Source organism: Pholcus phalangioides, unplaced genomic scaffold, assembly GCF_987345545.1.
Source record: "Pholcus phalangioides strain wild (caught in Gottingen) unplaced genomic scaffold, Ppha-v1.0 ptg000772l_1, whole genome shotgun sequence".
Lineage (NCBI taxonomy): Eukaryota > Metazoa > Arthropoda > Arachnida > Araneae > Pholcidae > Pholcus > Pholcus phalangioides.
In genome coordinates this window covers 1-17,212 of record NW_028301657.1, presented here as the reverse complement: position 1 = coordinate 17,212, position 17,212 = coordinate 1, and the positions used below count along the sequence as shown (strand labels likewise).

Below are 17,212 nucleotides of genomic sequence, written 5' to 3'. Positions count from 1 at the left end.
AATCCCTGTAAACATAAAAAATACACCCCTAATAATCAAGTAACTATAAGTCTGTATTTTACTCTAGACCACTTACCAAATAAAATTGCTTGATGGGCTCAAGTAACTCTCACCCCCGAACTTAATAAAATAATAGTATTTAATAAGGGGATTTGAAATGGATCAAAGCTAATAATACCAGTTGGGGGCCAGACCGAACCCAGACCCACCGCCGCTCTTAAACTAGAGTGGAAAAAAGCTCAAAAAAAAGACAAAAAGAAAAAAACTTCAGAGACAATAAACAATAGCATCCCCGCTATTAATCCTCGAACAACTTCAACACCATGGTCCCCTAAAAAAGTACCTTCCCGAACCACATCGCGCCATCACAAAGAAGCCACAACAATTATCAACAATAACGCAATAAAAAGTAACCCAACCTTCTTACAATAAAATATATTAACTATCCCGCTAACTACTATAAATCCATTTAGCCCTGCTAGAATAGGTCAAGGAGACAGGCTCACTAAATGAAACGGGTGAAAAACTATATGCATATCTTAATAATATTCGATAGTATATAAAGTTAATAAAATTCTAAACACTAATCCTTGAACAACAGCGACACCACTTTCTAATACTAATATAATAGTTTGTATAAATACAGATAATACACCTCTAACAAGTCCAACCTTACTAATTCTAGAAATAAGCCCAATAATTAAATGTCCAGCTATTATATTAGCTGCTAATCGAATAGAAAGAGTGAGTGGCCGGATCAAATGACTAATACTCTCAATCAACACAAGCAAAAAAGACAACCCTAAGGGGCTTCCAGCAGGAACAAGGTGAGCCGCTCTAAGTATAAAATTCCTAAACCAGCCCATTAAAAAACATATAAATCATCCTACCAACCCTAAACCCAAAGTAATAAGGGGGTGCGCTGTGCAGGTAAAAACAAAAGGAAATAAACCCATTACATTCTCTATTATAATATATACAAAAACAAACGCTATAACTGTTCTAATCACCCTGCCGTGTGGCGCTCCTAACACCCTAAAAAATCGATCAACAGAAGAAAACACAAACCCCATAAATAAAGCCCCCACTCCCCCTAAATAAAACATATTAGAAAAAAAAATAAAAAAATATAAAACAACAATTCAATTTACCTGACCAAAATAGCTTACAGGATCAAAAACAGAGAACAATCTCATTATCATTTTAAACTAGATAGACCACACTCCGCTATATCATCAACAACACTCAGTCCTCCCTCCCACTCTGCACACATGATTATCAAAATAACAATAACAGCACCTAAAAAAGAGGAATAACATCATACTAAAGGACTAATCTGCGGAATCTTAGCTTCTTTAATCTGACAAATTAATATTTATAAACTTCCCCCCTCCTAATTAATTTAAGAAATTAATACCTACCTCGGCCACCTTACTAATATCAACCTAAAAAATCAGACCACCCCATTACCCTAATAAAAATAGGCATAAAACTATGATTAGCCCCACAAATCTCAGAACACTGCCCAGAATATCACCCAACTCGATTAAAAAATAAATTCATCTGATTTAACCGACCAGGGACTGCATCCGCCCTTACTCCTACTCTAGGTACAGTTCAAGAGTGAATAACATCAGAAGATCTTACAATAACGCGAATATTAGAAGACACAGGAAGTGCTAAACTCTTATCTACCTCTAATAAACGAAACCCAGAATTAATTAAATAAGAATCATACTCCTCAACCCCAATGTCAGGAAGCTCATATCTTCAATATCACTGATGCCCTATCACCCTTACTGTTAAATCAGCATCAATACTCTCCTCCATTATATAAAGAAGTCGCAAAGACGGAAAAGCAATTACCAACAACACTATGATAGGAAGGACAGTTCACACCGTCTCAATCTCTTGACCACCCCCTACACCCTTTCTATAAAAAGATTGAGCTATAAAATTAAACAACATATATCCTACTAAAACTATAACCACAACTATAACCACTATAGTGTGATCATGAAAAAAGATTAATTGTTCCATAACAGGAGAAACTCTTTCTTGAAAGTATAATAATCCTCATACTGGCACTATTTCAATAATAAAGCTAACTGATTAAACGTATGATCCATAGGAGGTACCCCTACTCGCCACTCCAAAGAAGAAGAAACACTATAGCCTACAGAAGAACTCTTCAATACTATAGCTTCCCACAACACTATAATAAACATAACTACACCCAAAAGTGATATAATAGATCCTATAGAAGACACTATATTTCACAATAAAAAAGCATCGGGGTAGTCTGAGTACCGCCGCGGCATGCCTCTCAACCCTAAAAAATGTTGAGGGAAAAAGGTAATATTCACCCCCAAAAACATCACTCAAAAATGGAGCTTAAGCTTAAGCTCGCTCATGCTTACCCCTAAAATTAGGGGAAACCAGTAAACCGCACCACCCAAAATAGCAAACACAGCCCCCATTCTCAATACATAATGAAAGTGAGCTACCACATAATAAGTATCATGAAGAACAATATCTAAGGATGAATTAGATAAAATTACTCCCGTAATACCACCTAAAGTAAAAAGGTAAATAAACCCAACAACCCATAATATACTAGCATCTATTTTAAAATAAGAACCATGTAAAGTAGCTATCCATCTAAAAACTTTAATTCCCGTAGGGACCGCAATAATTATAGTAGCAGCAGTAAAATAAGCACGAGTATCTACATCTATACCAACTGAAAACATGTGGTGTGCTCATACCACAAATCCTATCAATCCAATTCCAGCTATAGCATACACCATCCCTAAAGCCCCAAAAGGCTCACGCTTCCCTCTCCCGTAACTAACAATATGAGACACTAACCCAAACCCTGGAAGAATCAGAATATACACTTCAGGATGCCCAAAAAACCAAAACAAATGTTGAAACAAAATTGGGTCCCCACCCCCCGCCGGATCAAAAAAAGCCGTATTAAAATTACGATCAGTCAACAATATAGTGATAGCACCCGCTAACACAGGTAACGATAATAAGAGCAAAACAGCCGTAATTAAAACAGACCAAACAAACAGATTTACCTTATCTATGCTCACTCCTATTAGCCGTATATTAATCACAGTAGAAATAAAATTAATAGCCCCTATAATAGAAGAAGCCCCCGCTAAATGTAAAGAAAAAATAGCAAAATCCATAGAAACCCCAGAATGCCCGACGCCTGAAGACAACGGGGGATAAATAGTTCACCCTGCCCCTACTCCTGTCTCTACAAGTCCAGACAATAATAAAAGCAACACAGAAGGTGGAAGAAGCCAAAAACTAAGATTATTTATTCGAGGAAAAGCTATATCTGGGGCCCCTAATATCAGAGGCACTAATCAATTCCCAAACCCTCCAATTAAAATAGGTATCACTATAAAAAAAATTATAACCAAAGCATGAGCAGTTACTACTACATTATACAAGTGATCATCCCCTAAAAAACTACCCCCCTGACCCAGCTCCACACGAATCAGCACACTAAGAGCCGTACCCACCATAGCAGACCAAGCCCCAAATAAAAAATACATAGTTCCAATATCCTTATGATTAGTAGAATACAATCATCGCAGTACTATAAAGTTACAACACATTGAATTGCAAATTCAAATCCCCTCCCTATCATTCATCGAGATAAAGAACTGTAAATTCTTATACACCTATAACTTTGAAGGTTATTAGACTAGATATCCTATCCCTCTTTACACACTCCCCCATAAATACAAAATTCACCCTCTCACAACACCCGAAAAAACATAATATCTCGTGTCATCCACCACTCCAGCCCTCCCTAGTCCCCCAGAAACTAAAACTATGTTAATCCCTACCCGAAAATATACATAACACATAATAACAGAAAATACTGCTAATACTACCACCATCATTATATCCAACCCTAAAAGATAAACAAATCCCACCCACTTAAGCACAAAACCTAAAAAAGGAGGCACCCCCCCCAAAACAAACAGAGAAAGCACTACAGGAATTATATGCTTATTCCCAACTTCTCCCACCATAAGACAGCCACTTCGAGAAAATGAAACTACCACACAACCAAGTATAAAAGAATACATAAAAAAGTAAATCATTCAAAACTCACCCTCCATTATCTCCATCAATAAAATTCAACCCATATAGTGTAGAGAAGAATATACTAAAAGATCTTTTAGAATAACCTGACCCAGAGAACCTAGCAAACCAATAGCAAGTCTAACAACAATAAAAATCCACCCCACAAAAAAATCTATCTCGCGCAACATCACTATAGGGATAAGCTTTTGAATAGTTATAAGAACAAAACAACTTACTCAACCCAAACCCCCCATCACAGATAAATATCAATAATAAAAGGGGCCTAATCCAATCTTATAAAACAAAACAATCTCTATTACGACATCGTGCACACCCAAATATATTAACCCTAACAAAGCCCCAGAGCCTAAACTCTGCACAAAAAAATATTTATAACAAGACTCCTCTACCTCTAAATTATTAGGGTTAAAAGATAGAACCAAAAACCCATACATCACGAGCTCTATTCTAACTCAAAGAACAAATCACTCATTAAAATGAAAGAACATAATAAATCCACTCAAATATACAAAGATATATATCAAAATAGAGGGAGATATCACTATTCCATTTATGAGGTATGAACTCATTAGCTTAATTAGCTGATCATATTGCTACCTATGTAAATCTTTACATACTCATAGTGATATCCTTACGATTTTACCTATAAAGTCCTATGAGATTTATAAAACCTATATATATATTGCTACCTATGTAAATCTTTACATACTCATAGTGATATCCTTACGATTTTACCTATAAAGTCCTATGAGATTTATAAAACCTATATATATATATTGCTACCTATGTAAATCTTTACATACTCATAGTGATATCCTTACGATTTTACCTATAAAGTCCTATGAGATTTATAAAACCTATATATATATTGCTACCTATGTAAATCTTTACATACTCATAGTGATATCCTTACGATTTTACCTATAAAGTCCTATGAGATTTAGCTAATCTAACCATTGATCAAATGTGGTGGGTCTCTCCCTTTCCCTTATGGTAGGAGAGACCACACATTCATTAAAAAACAACTTACACTACAAACATACCTTATTAATATACATCTTTTTTTTTTTTTATTGTGATGTCCCCCCGACCCATTTGACTGGGGGTCGGGAGACATCACATAATATCAAAGCTGATATATACCCAAATATATATAAGATTTAGTTAAAATTTACATATGTGGAAAGTTTAAAGAAAGAGCTCCTCTGACGAGTTTTCCTTATTGGAACTTTCGCATATATGCACCTAAGTGCGATTTTATTCGGGTACATCCAGTCCGAGCGGCCTAGGACGCGGGCGGGTGGATGTCCATATACAACCTGAAAAAATGCTCTGAAAAGGTTTATTACTCGCTTACATAATAATAGCATTACTTTTAGCTATCAGCGCCTGGGGCCCCGGCCCCATAATAAGTATGTAAAACTTTTCTACATTTAAAAAATCACGTCACCTTAAGCATTCCCTTAGTCATTTTTTAACCAAATAATCCACCTCAAACATAGTGTAAACAGCACATTAAAATCTAGTTTTAGAAGGAAATACATCCAGTCCGAGCGGCCTAGGACGCGGGCGGGTGGATGTCCATATACAACCTGAAAAAATGCTCTGAAAAGGTTTATTACTCGCTTACATAATAATAGCATTACTTTTAGCTATCAGCGCCTGGGGCCCCGGCCCCATAATAAGTATGTAAAACTTTTCTACATTTAAAAAATCACGTCACCTTAAGCATTCCCTTAGTCATTTTTTAACCAAATAATCCACCTCAAACATAGTGTAAACAGCACATTAAAATCTAGTTTTAGAAGGAAATACATCCAGTCCGAGCGGCCTAGGACGCGGGCGGGTGGATGTCCATATACAACCTGAAAAAATGCTCTGAAAAGGTTTATTACTCGCTTACATAATAATAGCATTACTTTTAGCTATCAGCGCCTGGGGCCCCGGCCCCATAATAAGTATGTAAAACTTTTCTACATTTAAAAAATCACGTCACCTTAAGCATTCCCTTAGTCATTTTTTAACCAAATAATCCACCTCAAACATAGTGTAAACAGCACCTTAAAATTTGATTTTAAAAGAGGGAACATCCTGCCGTTATTTAATATATCAAATTAACCCTTTAATCAGGCACATAATTAATGTATTAAATCAACATGGTTTTTACGTGGGTGTTTGAAAGTTTTAGATCTAATTACCACAAAGACCATTTAATATTTATAAATATAAAGTAATTTAAGCTATTCATATAGTTCCGGTAAAACTAGTGCCAGCAACCGCGGTTAAACAAAGAGAACAACTCAACACCAATAAAAGATATTTATAACATAGCCCAATTCAATCATAATCAGGTAAAATTAAACCCAAAACGAATTTCAATAATATAAATCTTACAACATAATAAAAGAAACTAGGATTAGATACCCTATTATTATTAATTCCATAGGTAGTATAACAAACCAACATGTGCTGGCGGTCTTTATAACTTAGAGAAACTCGCTTTATAATCGTAAATACCCGATAATTTTGACTTAATTTATATTTAGCCTATATACCGCCGTTTAGAATTTAGTACTACATACAACCCTTAAAATTCCTATATCCAAAATCAGGTCAAGGTGTAGCCGATAATTAAGAAAAAGTAAGTTACATTAAAAATAATTTAAGAATTACACATTAATATTAAAGTATGAAAAAGAATTTATTTGTACGTAATAATTAAAAATTAATACTGAACTAAATATTAAAGATGCACATATCGCCCGTCGTCCTCTCCTTAACTAAAGAGGTAAGTCGTAACAAAGTTGGGGTTTTGGAAAAAGCCTCATGTGACTCTAAAAGCTTACTAGCAACTCACTTACACTGAGTAGACCTCAATAAATTTAAACTTCACAAATCTACTTATTTTTACTATTAATAATCCATTAATATCTTTACTGAAAAGGATACAGCTAAATTAATAAGAATAACCTACCTTTCGTATCAGGGAATTTTAAACAATATTTAATATCTTAAAAGCTCTCGAAACTGTAAGATCTAAAAACCTATATTAGAACCGTTATAACGTATAAAAATACGCTTTTAGAAGTGAAACGCTAACCGAGTACAGTAATATCTAGTTTTTCATTCTTAAAGAATAATCTTCAACCACCGTACCTCACAAATTAAGATACAAATAAGCACTAAAATACAAATCAAACAAAAAAGACTAAAAGTATCTACAGTTTAAAAACTAATTTACCCACCAATCAACTTACTTAAAATGAAACCCCCTTTATATAACAACAACCAATGAGACTATTAGTAATCACATTAACTCTTTTAAAAGGAACTACAGATTCAAATGACTGTTTACCAAAAACATTTCTTTAAGGAGTAATTTAAAGTAAAACCTGCTCAATGACAAGAATAAATAGCCGCAGTATTACTGTGCTAAGGTAGCATAATAATTTGCTTCTTAATTAGGAGATCGTATGAAGGGTTATACATTAGAATCCTGTCTCTTTTAACCAAATAAACTTAAGTAAAAAGTAAAAACTCTTTTAACCAAAGCGGGACGACAAGACCCTGACAAACTTAACATTTAGTTGGGGAAACAAAATAATAAATATTTATTCATAACCTAAACATAACTTTAAAATAAAAATAAGACTAGTTACTGCAGGGATAACAGCGTTATTTCTTTTGAGAGCTCTTATCTAAAAAGAAGATTACGACCTCGATGTTGAATTAATTCCGCTATACAGGTGCAACAACCTTATAAGGTAGTCTGTTCGACTATTAAAAAATTACATGATTTGAGTTCAGATCGGTGTAAGCCAGATCGGTTTCTATCTGCTTCAATTAATCAATAGTACGAAAGGACCTTGATTAATAATAAAATTTCTTTATTGGCGGAAAATCGCATTAGACTTAGAATTTAATCAACCTACTAATTATACCACTATCCATCTTACTAATAGCCATCAGTATTTTAATCGCAGTAGCCTTCTTCACTATCCTAGAGCGTAAATTCTTAAGATACTCACAAATCCGAAAAGGTCCTAATAAAGTCTCAATATTAGGAATACTACAACCAATCGCTGATGCAATAAAACTCTTAACTAAATCTCAACAAAATATAGAATCAAGAAACACAGACCTATCATTCTACACCCCTATATTAGCCCTATTAACAAGACTTATTATCTTCCCAATCATCCCACTATCTATATACCCATTATTAGATAACAATTTCAACATAATTTTATTCTTAGTAATCTCCAGAATAATGGTATACGTATTATTATCTATTGGGTGATCCTCCAACTCAAAATACAGACATATAGGAGCAATCCGAACCGTGGCTCAAATAATTTCATATGAGATTAGCTTCTTCCTATTAGCACTTAATATTATACTCATAGCACACTCGTTTAACACTACATTAATAAAACACCACCAATCTATACTATGATTCATTATAGGAATAACCCCTATGTTCATCGTATGAATTATTTCATGCTCCGCAGAAGTTAACCGGACCCCTTTCGACTTCGCTGAGGGAGAATCTGAACTAGTGTCCGGATTCAACGTAGAATACTCCGGAGGACATTTCGCTCTTATTTTCTTGGCAGAATATGCTAGAATCATCCTTATATCTTTATTAACTTCAATTCTATTTTGCCCTTTATTTATTATGCCCCCCATAATAGCCCTAATTTTCCTATGATTACGTGCAACACTACCCCGATTTCGGTATGATATACTAATAAACTTAAACTGAAAAATATTCCTGCCCTTTACACTACTAGTTATCACACCCATATTTACAGCGGCTATACTCTAGCTCGTCAAGGATTTACAAGACCCCTGTTTTACCTAAACTAAACAACCACAGCCCAAAGATTACCTTAAAGGGCGCTTTCAAAACACCCATTATTAGAATCTATTTAATTAATCCCCCAAAATTCCCCACAACAATCATTAAAAAAAAGTATATAATTCTCAATACCTGTCTATAAATAACAAATGGTTCTTCCACTACACAAGCACCACATCAAGTAAGTATAACTCACACTACACACAACATCCAAAATAAAAACTCCCCACCAAAATATAAAGAACGAGACCCATACCCCGCCAAAGAAAAAAAAGGAAGCATATATAAAATCACTACAGATATAACTAAAGCCACCACCCCCCCAATCTTTCTAGGCACCGAACGTAAAATCGCATAAGCAAACAAAAAATATCACTCAGGTTGAATATGAACAGGGGTAACTATAGGATTAGCAGGAATAAAATTCTCGACATCTATAAATACATACGGCATTCACAAAGAAATAGTTATCAACAACCCTAAACCAACCATAAATCCTACTAAGTCTTTGTAAATAAAATAAGGATGAAAAACCACCTTATCTACGTCACCACTAAGCCCCAAAAAATTGCCTGACCCAGAATCATGAAGAAAAACAAGATGAAGAACCACAAACACAACTATAACGAATGGAAACAAGAAATGAAAAGAAAAAAACCGAACCAGCGTAGGATCCCCCACAGAAAAGCCTCCCCAAATTCACTCAACAAGAGTAACCCCAAGATAAGGAACCGCTGATAATAAATTAGTAATGACCGTAGCTGCCCAAAAAGACATTTGACCTCACGGCAGAACATATCCTAAAAAAGCAGTCCCTATACACAAAAGCAAAATTCTAACTCCACTTATTCAAGTATTACGCTTAAAATATGAGCTATAGTATAACCCACGACCGATATGAATATACATTATTATAAACATACATCTAGCTCCATTAGAATGAACTACCCGTATTATTCAACCTCCATTAACATCCCGTATAATATGAACTACACTTCTAAAAGACTCATCAATAAATCTAACATAATGTATAGATAAAAATAAACCAGTCAACAGCTGAATAGTCAAAAATAATCCTAATAACGAACCAAACCCCCACATATAAGTCAAACTACTAGGTGATGGAAGATCTACTAGTATCCCATTAATAAACCCCAATTCTCTCTTACGAATAACTCGACGCATAAATTAGACATGAATAGGCCCCCTCCAATAAGAACCAATCCAAACTACAACTAGCATAGCTAAAAACAATAAAACCACAGCAAATAAATTCATTCTCCCGTCTACTCTAGCCCATAACTTAGTGGAAACAAGACTTATGTCATCCCCCCCCTCTAACCCCACCCCCGCCACACCTACTACTACCGTAAACACGGCCAATCCCCAATAATCCAAAAAAAATCCCTCATTAGGACTTAAACTAGCTATATAAGTAAAAACAACTAACACTCCACTCAAAATAACTAGCATAATTAAATTACCATACCAAAAAGTAAATAATCTTATATAACTAATAAAACTTACCCAAACAGTAAAAACAATTAAGCCACCTACTATAATTATTGGGTGATTAATAAACACTATAGCGCCACACAAAAAAATAACCGCTGTCATTACTTAATAATTTAATAAAATATTCACCTTGGACGTGAAAATTCTCCTATAAAATCACTTATCTTAATAAGTATACTAAGAATACTCTGATGACGAAATCATATCTTAATAATATTAATAAGACTAGAACTATTACTTTTATGTTCAATACTCATAATAATTAACTCCTCCCCTAATAATTCATCCTTTATCTTAGTTTTATTTTTGGCAATATCTGTCCTACTAGCAAGAATAGGACTAAGAATACTAGTTAATATAGCACGAACCCACATATCATCTCTATCCCTTCCTTTAATTAATTAATGCCTATAATCTTAATTACACTAACAACATTCAATTCCAAAAAACTGATAATTACATGCTTGTCGCTATCTATCATATGAACACTAGTGTGATTAATACAACCTTCCATATACTCTCTTTTACTATCAAACGATAACCTATCCTCACTACTAATCATACTAACCATAATCACAACACTCTTAATTACTCTCGCTTCTTCATCATCTTCAACAATAAAAATAATTTCCTTAATTAACGCCTCCCTAATTACCGCATTCATAATGACCTCTATAATCTCATTTTACGTAATATTTGAATTATCTATCATTCCAACGTTCTTATTGATTATAAAATCAGGAAACCAACCAGAACGAAACAAAGCCAGATTATTCCTATTAATATACACTATTTTCGCATCCATCCCACTACTTCTAGCCATTATAGCCTCATTCCCCCTGACAAATATAATCCTAATCCAAAAAACATCCTTATCCATAAACATACCCCTTTTTCTAATCCTAGCATTTCTGGTCAAGCTCCCAATATTCACATTTCACCTATGATTACCAAAAGCCCACGTAGAAGCTCCTATGGAGGGCTCAATAGTACTTGCCGCAATTTTACTAAAACTAGGGTCATATGGCTTAATACGAATACTTCCATTAATAAAATTATTCAACAAAACCATATCCCCATTAATAATAAGAATTTCCCTAATAGGGTGCATAATCACATGTATTACATGTAACCGACAAAAAGACCTAAAAGCTATAATTGCTTACTCTTCAGTCGCCCACATAGCCCTTATCCTTATTAGACTATTTTCACTATCAAACTCAGGCCCAAACACAACGATACTAATAACAGTAAGCCACGCATTTTCATCCTCTGCTATATTCTTCTTAGCTACCCATACCTACCTACCCCTCCATTCACGAAACATCCATCTATTTAAGGGTATAACTAACACCAACCCTAATATATCAATATGATGGTTTATAACAATAGCAGCTAACATTGGAACCCCTCCTTTCATTAGATTAATTAGAGAAACTATAGCAATTACAAGAGCTGCTTACTGGTCACTTTACTCTTTAATTCCATTACTCATAGCAGGTATACTAATGACGTCATTCTCTATTAACTTATATTCCCAAATCAACCACAGCTCTCCATCATCCAACACCAAAACCCCCATTATATCACTAGCCCCATCTTTAACAATAACCTTACACCTATTACCATTAGTTATACTATTAATAAACCCTAATATTATAATATTACTTATTAGTTAAATAATAACAATAGTTTGTGGAACTATAATTATCCTATAAACACAATAATTTTAATTACTTCACTAATCATTAGCACATCATTATTCCTATATTCACAAAACATCTTTATATCCCTATCACTATCCTTTTGCACCCCGTACCCAATATCCTTAGAAATATCCCTCTCCTGGCAGTCTTCACTATTCATATCCACAGTATTATTAATCTCATTTATAATCATAAAATACAGAAAAGAATACATCCCCCCAAAAAATATAAAAATATTCATAATCGTCCTATCGCTATTCGTAGCCTCAATATTACTTCTAATCACAAGAAACAATATTCTATTCTTAATCATCGGCTGAGATGGTCTAGGTTTAACATCCTACATCTTGGTCATCTTTTACCAAAACTCCACTAGAAATAACGCAGGAACTTTAACGATTTTAACCAACCGCGTAGGAGATATTATAATTATTATATCAGTATCCACTCTTTCGTTCTCAGGACTATGAAACACAATAATAAACAAAAGCTTCCCCACTATAGTACTAATTATACTCCTTGTAGCAAGAATAACTAAAAGAGCCCAATTTCCCTTTACAGCATGACTCCCAGCCGCTATAGCAGCCCCCACCCCTGTATCCGCATTAGTTCACTCCTCTACTCTAGTAACAGCCGGAATTATCCTTATAGTTCGAATCTCAGATAATATCCACACAACCATTATAAAACCCTTACTAATAATATCTCTATTAACATCAATCACAGCCAGACTTTCAGCAATATGAGAAATAGACCTCAAAAAAATCATTGCCCTATCAACCCTTAGACAAGTAGCATTCATAATAACAGCTATTAGATTAAATATACCATTACTAGCAATATTTCACCTAATTACGCACGCTCTATTTAAAGCAACTATGTTTATATGCGTAGGACAACTAATTCACTCCTCATCATATCAAGACTCACGCTCAATCAAATCCAACCTTCCTAATTCCCCCCTAACGCTATCTTGCCTTGGAGTTACAAGAATAGCTTTATCAGGACTACCCTTTATGTCCGGATTTTATTCAAAAGACGCAATTATCGAAACACTCTGTCCTCAATCACTAAGACACCCTTTAATAATCATGATAATTATTTCAATCACATTAACCACCATTTACAACCTACGTATCACAACAAACAGAGTATCACTAATCTCATCTAAGGCCCCAGATAATGACACAACACAAATAAAAGATATAGAACTTTCTTTAACAATAATAACCCCACTCTCTTTAGTGACCGGATCTATAATGTCATGAATAATAAACCCCTGTTCAACATTAACTATATCATTTACCCAAAAAATCACCCCAATTATAACGATTCTACTCGCTTGAACCGTATCAAATATCACCCCATATTTAAACATCAACACTAACTTCGCAAGAACAGTCCCCTCTACAATATGAATAATAAACAACACATCAACCCTCCCCAAAATAACCCTAATCCCCGGATCCACCCTAATTAATCTAGACAATTCCTGAAAGGAAAACAGTTCACTAATTTTTACAAACTCAATAAAAATATATACCCTCCCCCTATCAAAAACCCCATCCCTACTCCTAATCATATTCACAGTCCTATTACCAATAATAATATATCCTAATAGCTCAACTACAAAGCAATTTATTGAAAATAAATAGACCTCCTTCATTATGAAAAAATGACGTGAACCCACCCATAAACCCCTCCTCTTAAGTCGAAATTAAGCATCTTACGACTCATAACCACACCTAAAAAACAGTTAGCAGCTGCTTACAAAACTAATCATACTCCTTAAATTAATTGCAAATTAATCACATTACACCCTTCTTTTTTCTCATTAACAATGAAAACGCTACCCAGCTCCCTTACATCTTTACAATCATATAGCTACAAAAGTAGTCCGGCACCGTCCTTTCACAAGGTCGGTGAGGGGGGTCCGTCCTCGTGGCAGATAAATGCGCTAAGTTTAAGCCTTAGATATCCTCTCCTACACCCAATCCATTCTCCCTCACTCAATTTCATACAAAGTTCCCCCCAACAAAATAAACATAAATCCTCACAATAAAACTATGAATATCCCTCCTCCCACACAATAAGGCACTGATAATAGTAAAGAAATTTCCACATCAAACACAATAAACAAAACCCCTAACAAAAAAAACCGATACGAAAATCACGCCCGAGCCTCAACAATAGAGTCAAATCCACACTCATACACACCTAAATAATCATCCTCATTAATCTTAACTCTAATAGCATTAAAAAGTAATAACACAACCAAAGATAAAACAAATATGATTAAAACATTTAATATAAAAATATAGCTACTCTTGATTGGAAATCAAACGTCATAAACTTCTTTATAAACCCCCTCATCAATAAACTACAACAAATAAAAACAACCAAACTACATCCACAAAATGTCAATACCATGCAGCTGCTTCAAACCCAAAATGATGACTAGTAGAAAAATGTTCTCCTAAAGAACGACTTCACATAATAATTAAAAATAATGTCCCAACAACTACATGAAATCCATGAAACCCGGTAGCCATAAAAAATACAGATCCAAATACAGAATCTCTAATGTCAAACATACAAGTAAAATATTCAAATCCCTGTAAACATAAAAAATACACCCCTAATAATCAAGTAACTATAAGTCTGTATTTTACTCTAGACCACTTACCAAATAAAATTGCTTGATGGGCTCAAGTAACTCTCACCCCCGAACTTAATAAAATAATAGTATTTAATAAGGGGATTTGAAATGGATCAAAGCTAATAATACCAGTTGGGGGCCAGACCGAACCCAGACCCACCGCCGCTCTTAAACTAGAGTGGAAAAAAGCTCAAAAAAAAGACAAAAAGAAAAAAACTTCAGAGACAATAAACAATAGCATCCCCGCTATTAATCCTCGAACAACTTCAACACCATGGTCCCCTAAAAAAGTACCTTCCCGAACCACATCGCGCCATCACAAAGAAGCCACAACAATTATCAACAATAACGCAATAAAAAGTAACCCAACCTTCTTACAATAAAATATATTAACTATCCCGCTAACTACTATAAATCCATTTAGCCCTGCTAGAATAGGTCAAGGAGACAGGCTCACTAAATGAAACGGGTGAAAAACTATATGCATATCTTAATAATATTCGATAGTATATAAAGTTAATAAAATTCTAAACACTAATCCTTGAACAACAGCGACACCACTTTCTAATACTAATATAATAGTTTGTATAAATACAGATAATACACCTCTAACAAGTCCAACCTTACTAATTCTAGAAATAAGCCCAATAATTAAATGTCCAGCTATTATATTAGCTGCTAATCGAATAGAAAGAGTGAGTGGCCGGATCAAATGACTAATACTCTCAATCAACACAAGCAAAAAAGACAACCCTAAGGGGCTTCCAGCAGGAACAAGGTGAGCCGCTCTAAGTATAAAATTCCTAAACCAGCCCATTAAAAAACATATAAATCATCCTACCAACCCTAAACCCAAAGTAATAAGGGGGTGCGCTGTGCAGGTAAAAACAAAAGGAAATAAACCCATTACATTCTCTATTATAATATATACAAAAACAAACGCTATAACTGTTCTAATCACCCTGCCGTGTGGCGCTCCTAACACCCTAAAAAATCGATCAACAGAAGAAAACACAAACCCCATAAATAAAGCCCCCACTCCCCCTAAATAAAACATATTAGAAAAAAAAATAAAAAAATATAAAACAACAATTCAATTTACCTGACCAAAATAGCTTACAGGATCAAAAACAGAGAACAATCTCATTATCATTTTAAACTAGATAGACCACACTCCGCTATATCATCAACAACACTCAGTCCTCCCTCCCACTCTGCACACATGATTATCAAAATAACAATAACAGCACCTAAAAAAGAGGAATAACATCATACTAAAGGACTAATCTGCGGAATCTTAGCTTCTTTAATCTGACAAATTAATATTTATAAACTTCCCCCCTCCTAATTAATTTAAGAAATTAATACCTACCTCGGCCACCTTACTAATATCAACCTAAAAAATCAGACCACCCCATTACCCTAATAAAAATAGGCATAAAACTATGATTAGCCCCACAAATCTCAGAACACTGCCCAGAATATCACCCAACTCGATTAAAAAATAAATTCATCTGATTTAACCGACCAGGGACTGCATCCGCCCTTACTCCTACTCTAGGTACAGTTCAAGAGTGAATAACATCAGAAGATCTTACAATAACGCGAATATTAGAAGACACAGGAAGTGCTAAACTCTTATCTACCTCTAATAAACGAAACCCAGAATTAATTAAATAAGAATCATACTCCTCAACCCCAATGTCAGGAAGCTCATATCTTCAATATCACTGATGCCCTATCACCCTTACTGTTAAATCAGCATCAATACTCTCCTCCATTATATAAAGAAGTCGCAAAGACGGAAAAGCAATTACCAACAACACTATGATAGGAAGGACAGTTCACACCGTCTCAATCTCTTGACCACCCCCTACACCCTTTCTATAAAAAGATTGAGCTATAAAATTAAACAACATATATCCTACTAAAACTATAACCACAACTATAACCACTATAGTGTGATCATGAAAAAAGATTAATTGTTCCATAACAGGAGAAACTCTTTCTTGAAAGTATAATAATCCTCATACTGGCACTATTTCAATAATAAAGCTAACTGATTAAACGTATGATCCATAGGAGGTACCCCTACTCGCCACTCCAAAGAAGAAGAAACACTATAGCCTACAGAAGAACTCTTCAATACTATAGCTTCCCACAACACTATAATAAACATAACTACACCCAAAAGTGATATAATAGATCCTATAGAAGACACTATATTTCACAATAAAAAAGCATCGGGGTAGTCTGAGTACCGCCGCGGCATGCCTCTCAACCCTAAAAAATGTTGAGGGAAAAAGGTAATATTCACCCCCAAAAACATCACTC

The 17,212-nt window shown here is 34.6% G+C and overlaps 2 protein-coding genes and 1 pseudogene across 3 annotated transcripts; 2 read left to right on the top strand and 1 right to left on the bottom strand.

The window, feature by feature from the left end:
* Nucleotides 1-535: 535 nt before the first annotated feature.
* On the bottom strand, nucleotides 536-2,480 carry LOC149063356 (cytochrome c oxidase subunit 2 pseudogene; annotated as a pseudogene). Its single transcript, XR_016196122.1, has 2 exons — nucleotides 2,453-2,480; nucleotides 536-2,087 (listed from the first exon to the last, which is right to left on the bottom strand). The product of XR_016196122.1 is annotated as a cytochrome c oxidase subunit 2 pseudogene (transcript).
* Nucleotides 2,481-6,886: 4,406 nt separating this feature from the next.
* On the top strand, nucleotides 6,887-8,994 carry LOC149063355 (NADH-ubiquinone oxidoreductase chain 1-like). Its single transcript, XM_089255956.1, is given in 2 exon segments — nucleotides 6,887-6,925; nucleotides 8,054-8,994. Coding segments are annotated over 2 exon segments (834 nt in total). The 3' UTR covers nucleotides 8,849-8,994.
* Nucleotides 8,995-12,021: 3,027 nt separating this feature from the next.
* On the top strand, nucleotides 12,022-15,571 carry LOC149063354 (NADH-ubiquinone oxidoreductase chain 5-like). The gene is given in 2 exon segments (XM_089255957.1): nucleotides 12,022-12,144; nucleotides 12,189-15,571. Coding segments are annotated over 2 exon segments (1,422 nt in total). The 3' UTR covers nucleotides 13,488-15,571.
* The last annotated feature ends 1,641 nt before the right edge of the window (nucleotides 15,572-17,212 follow it).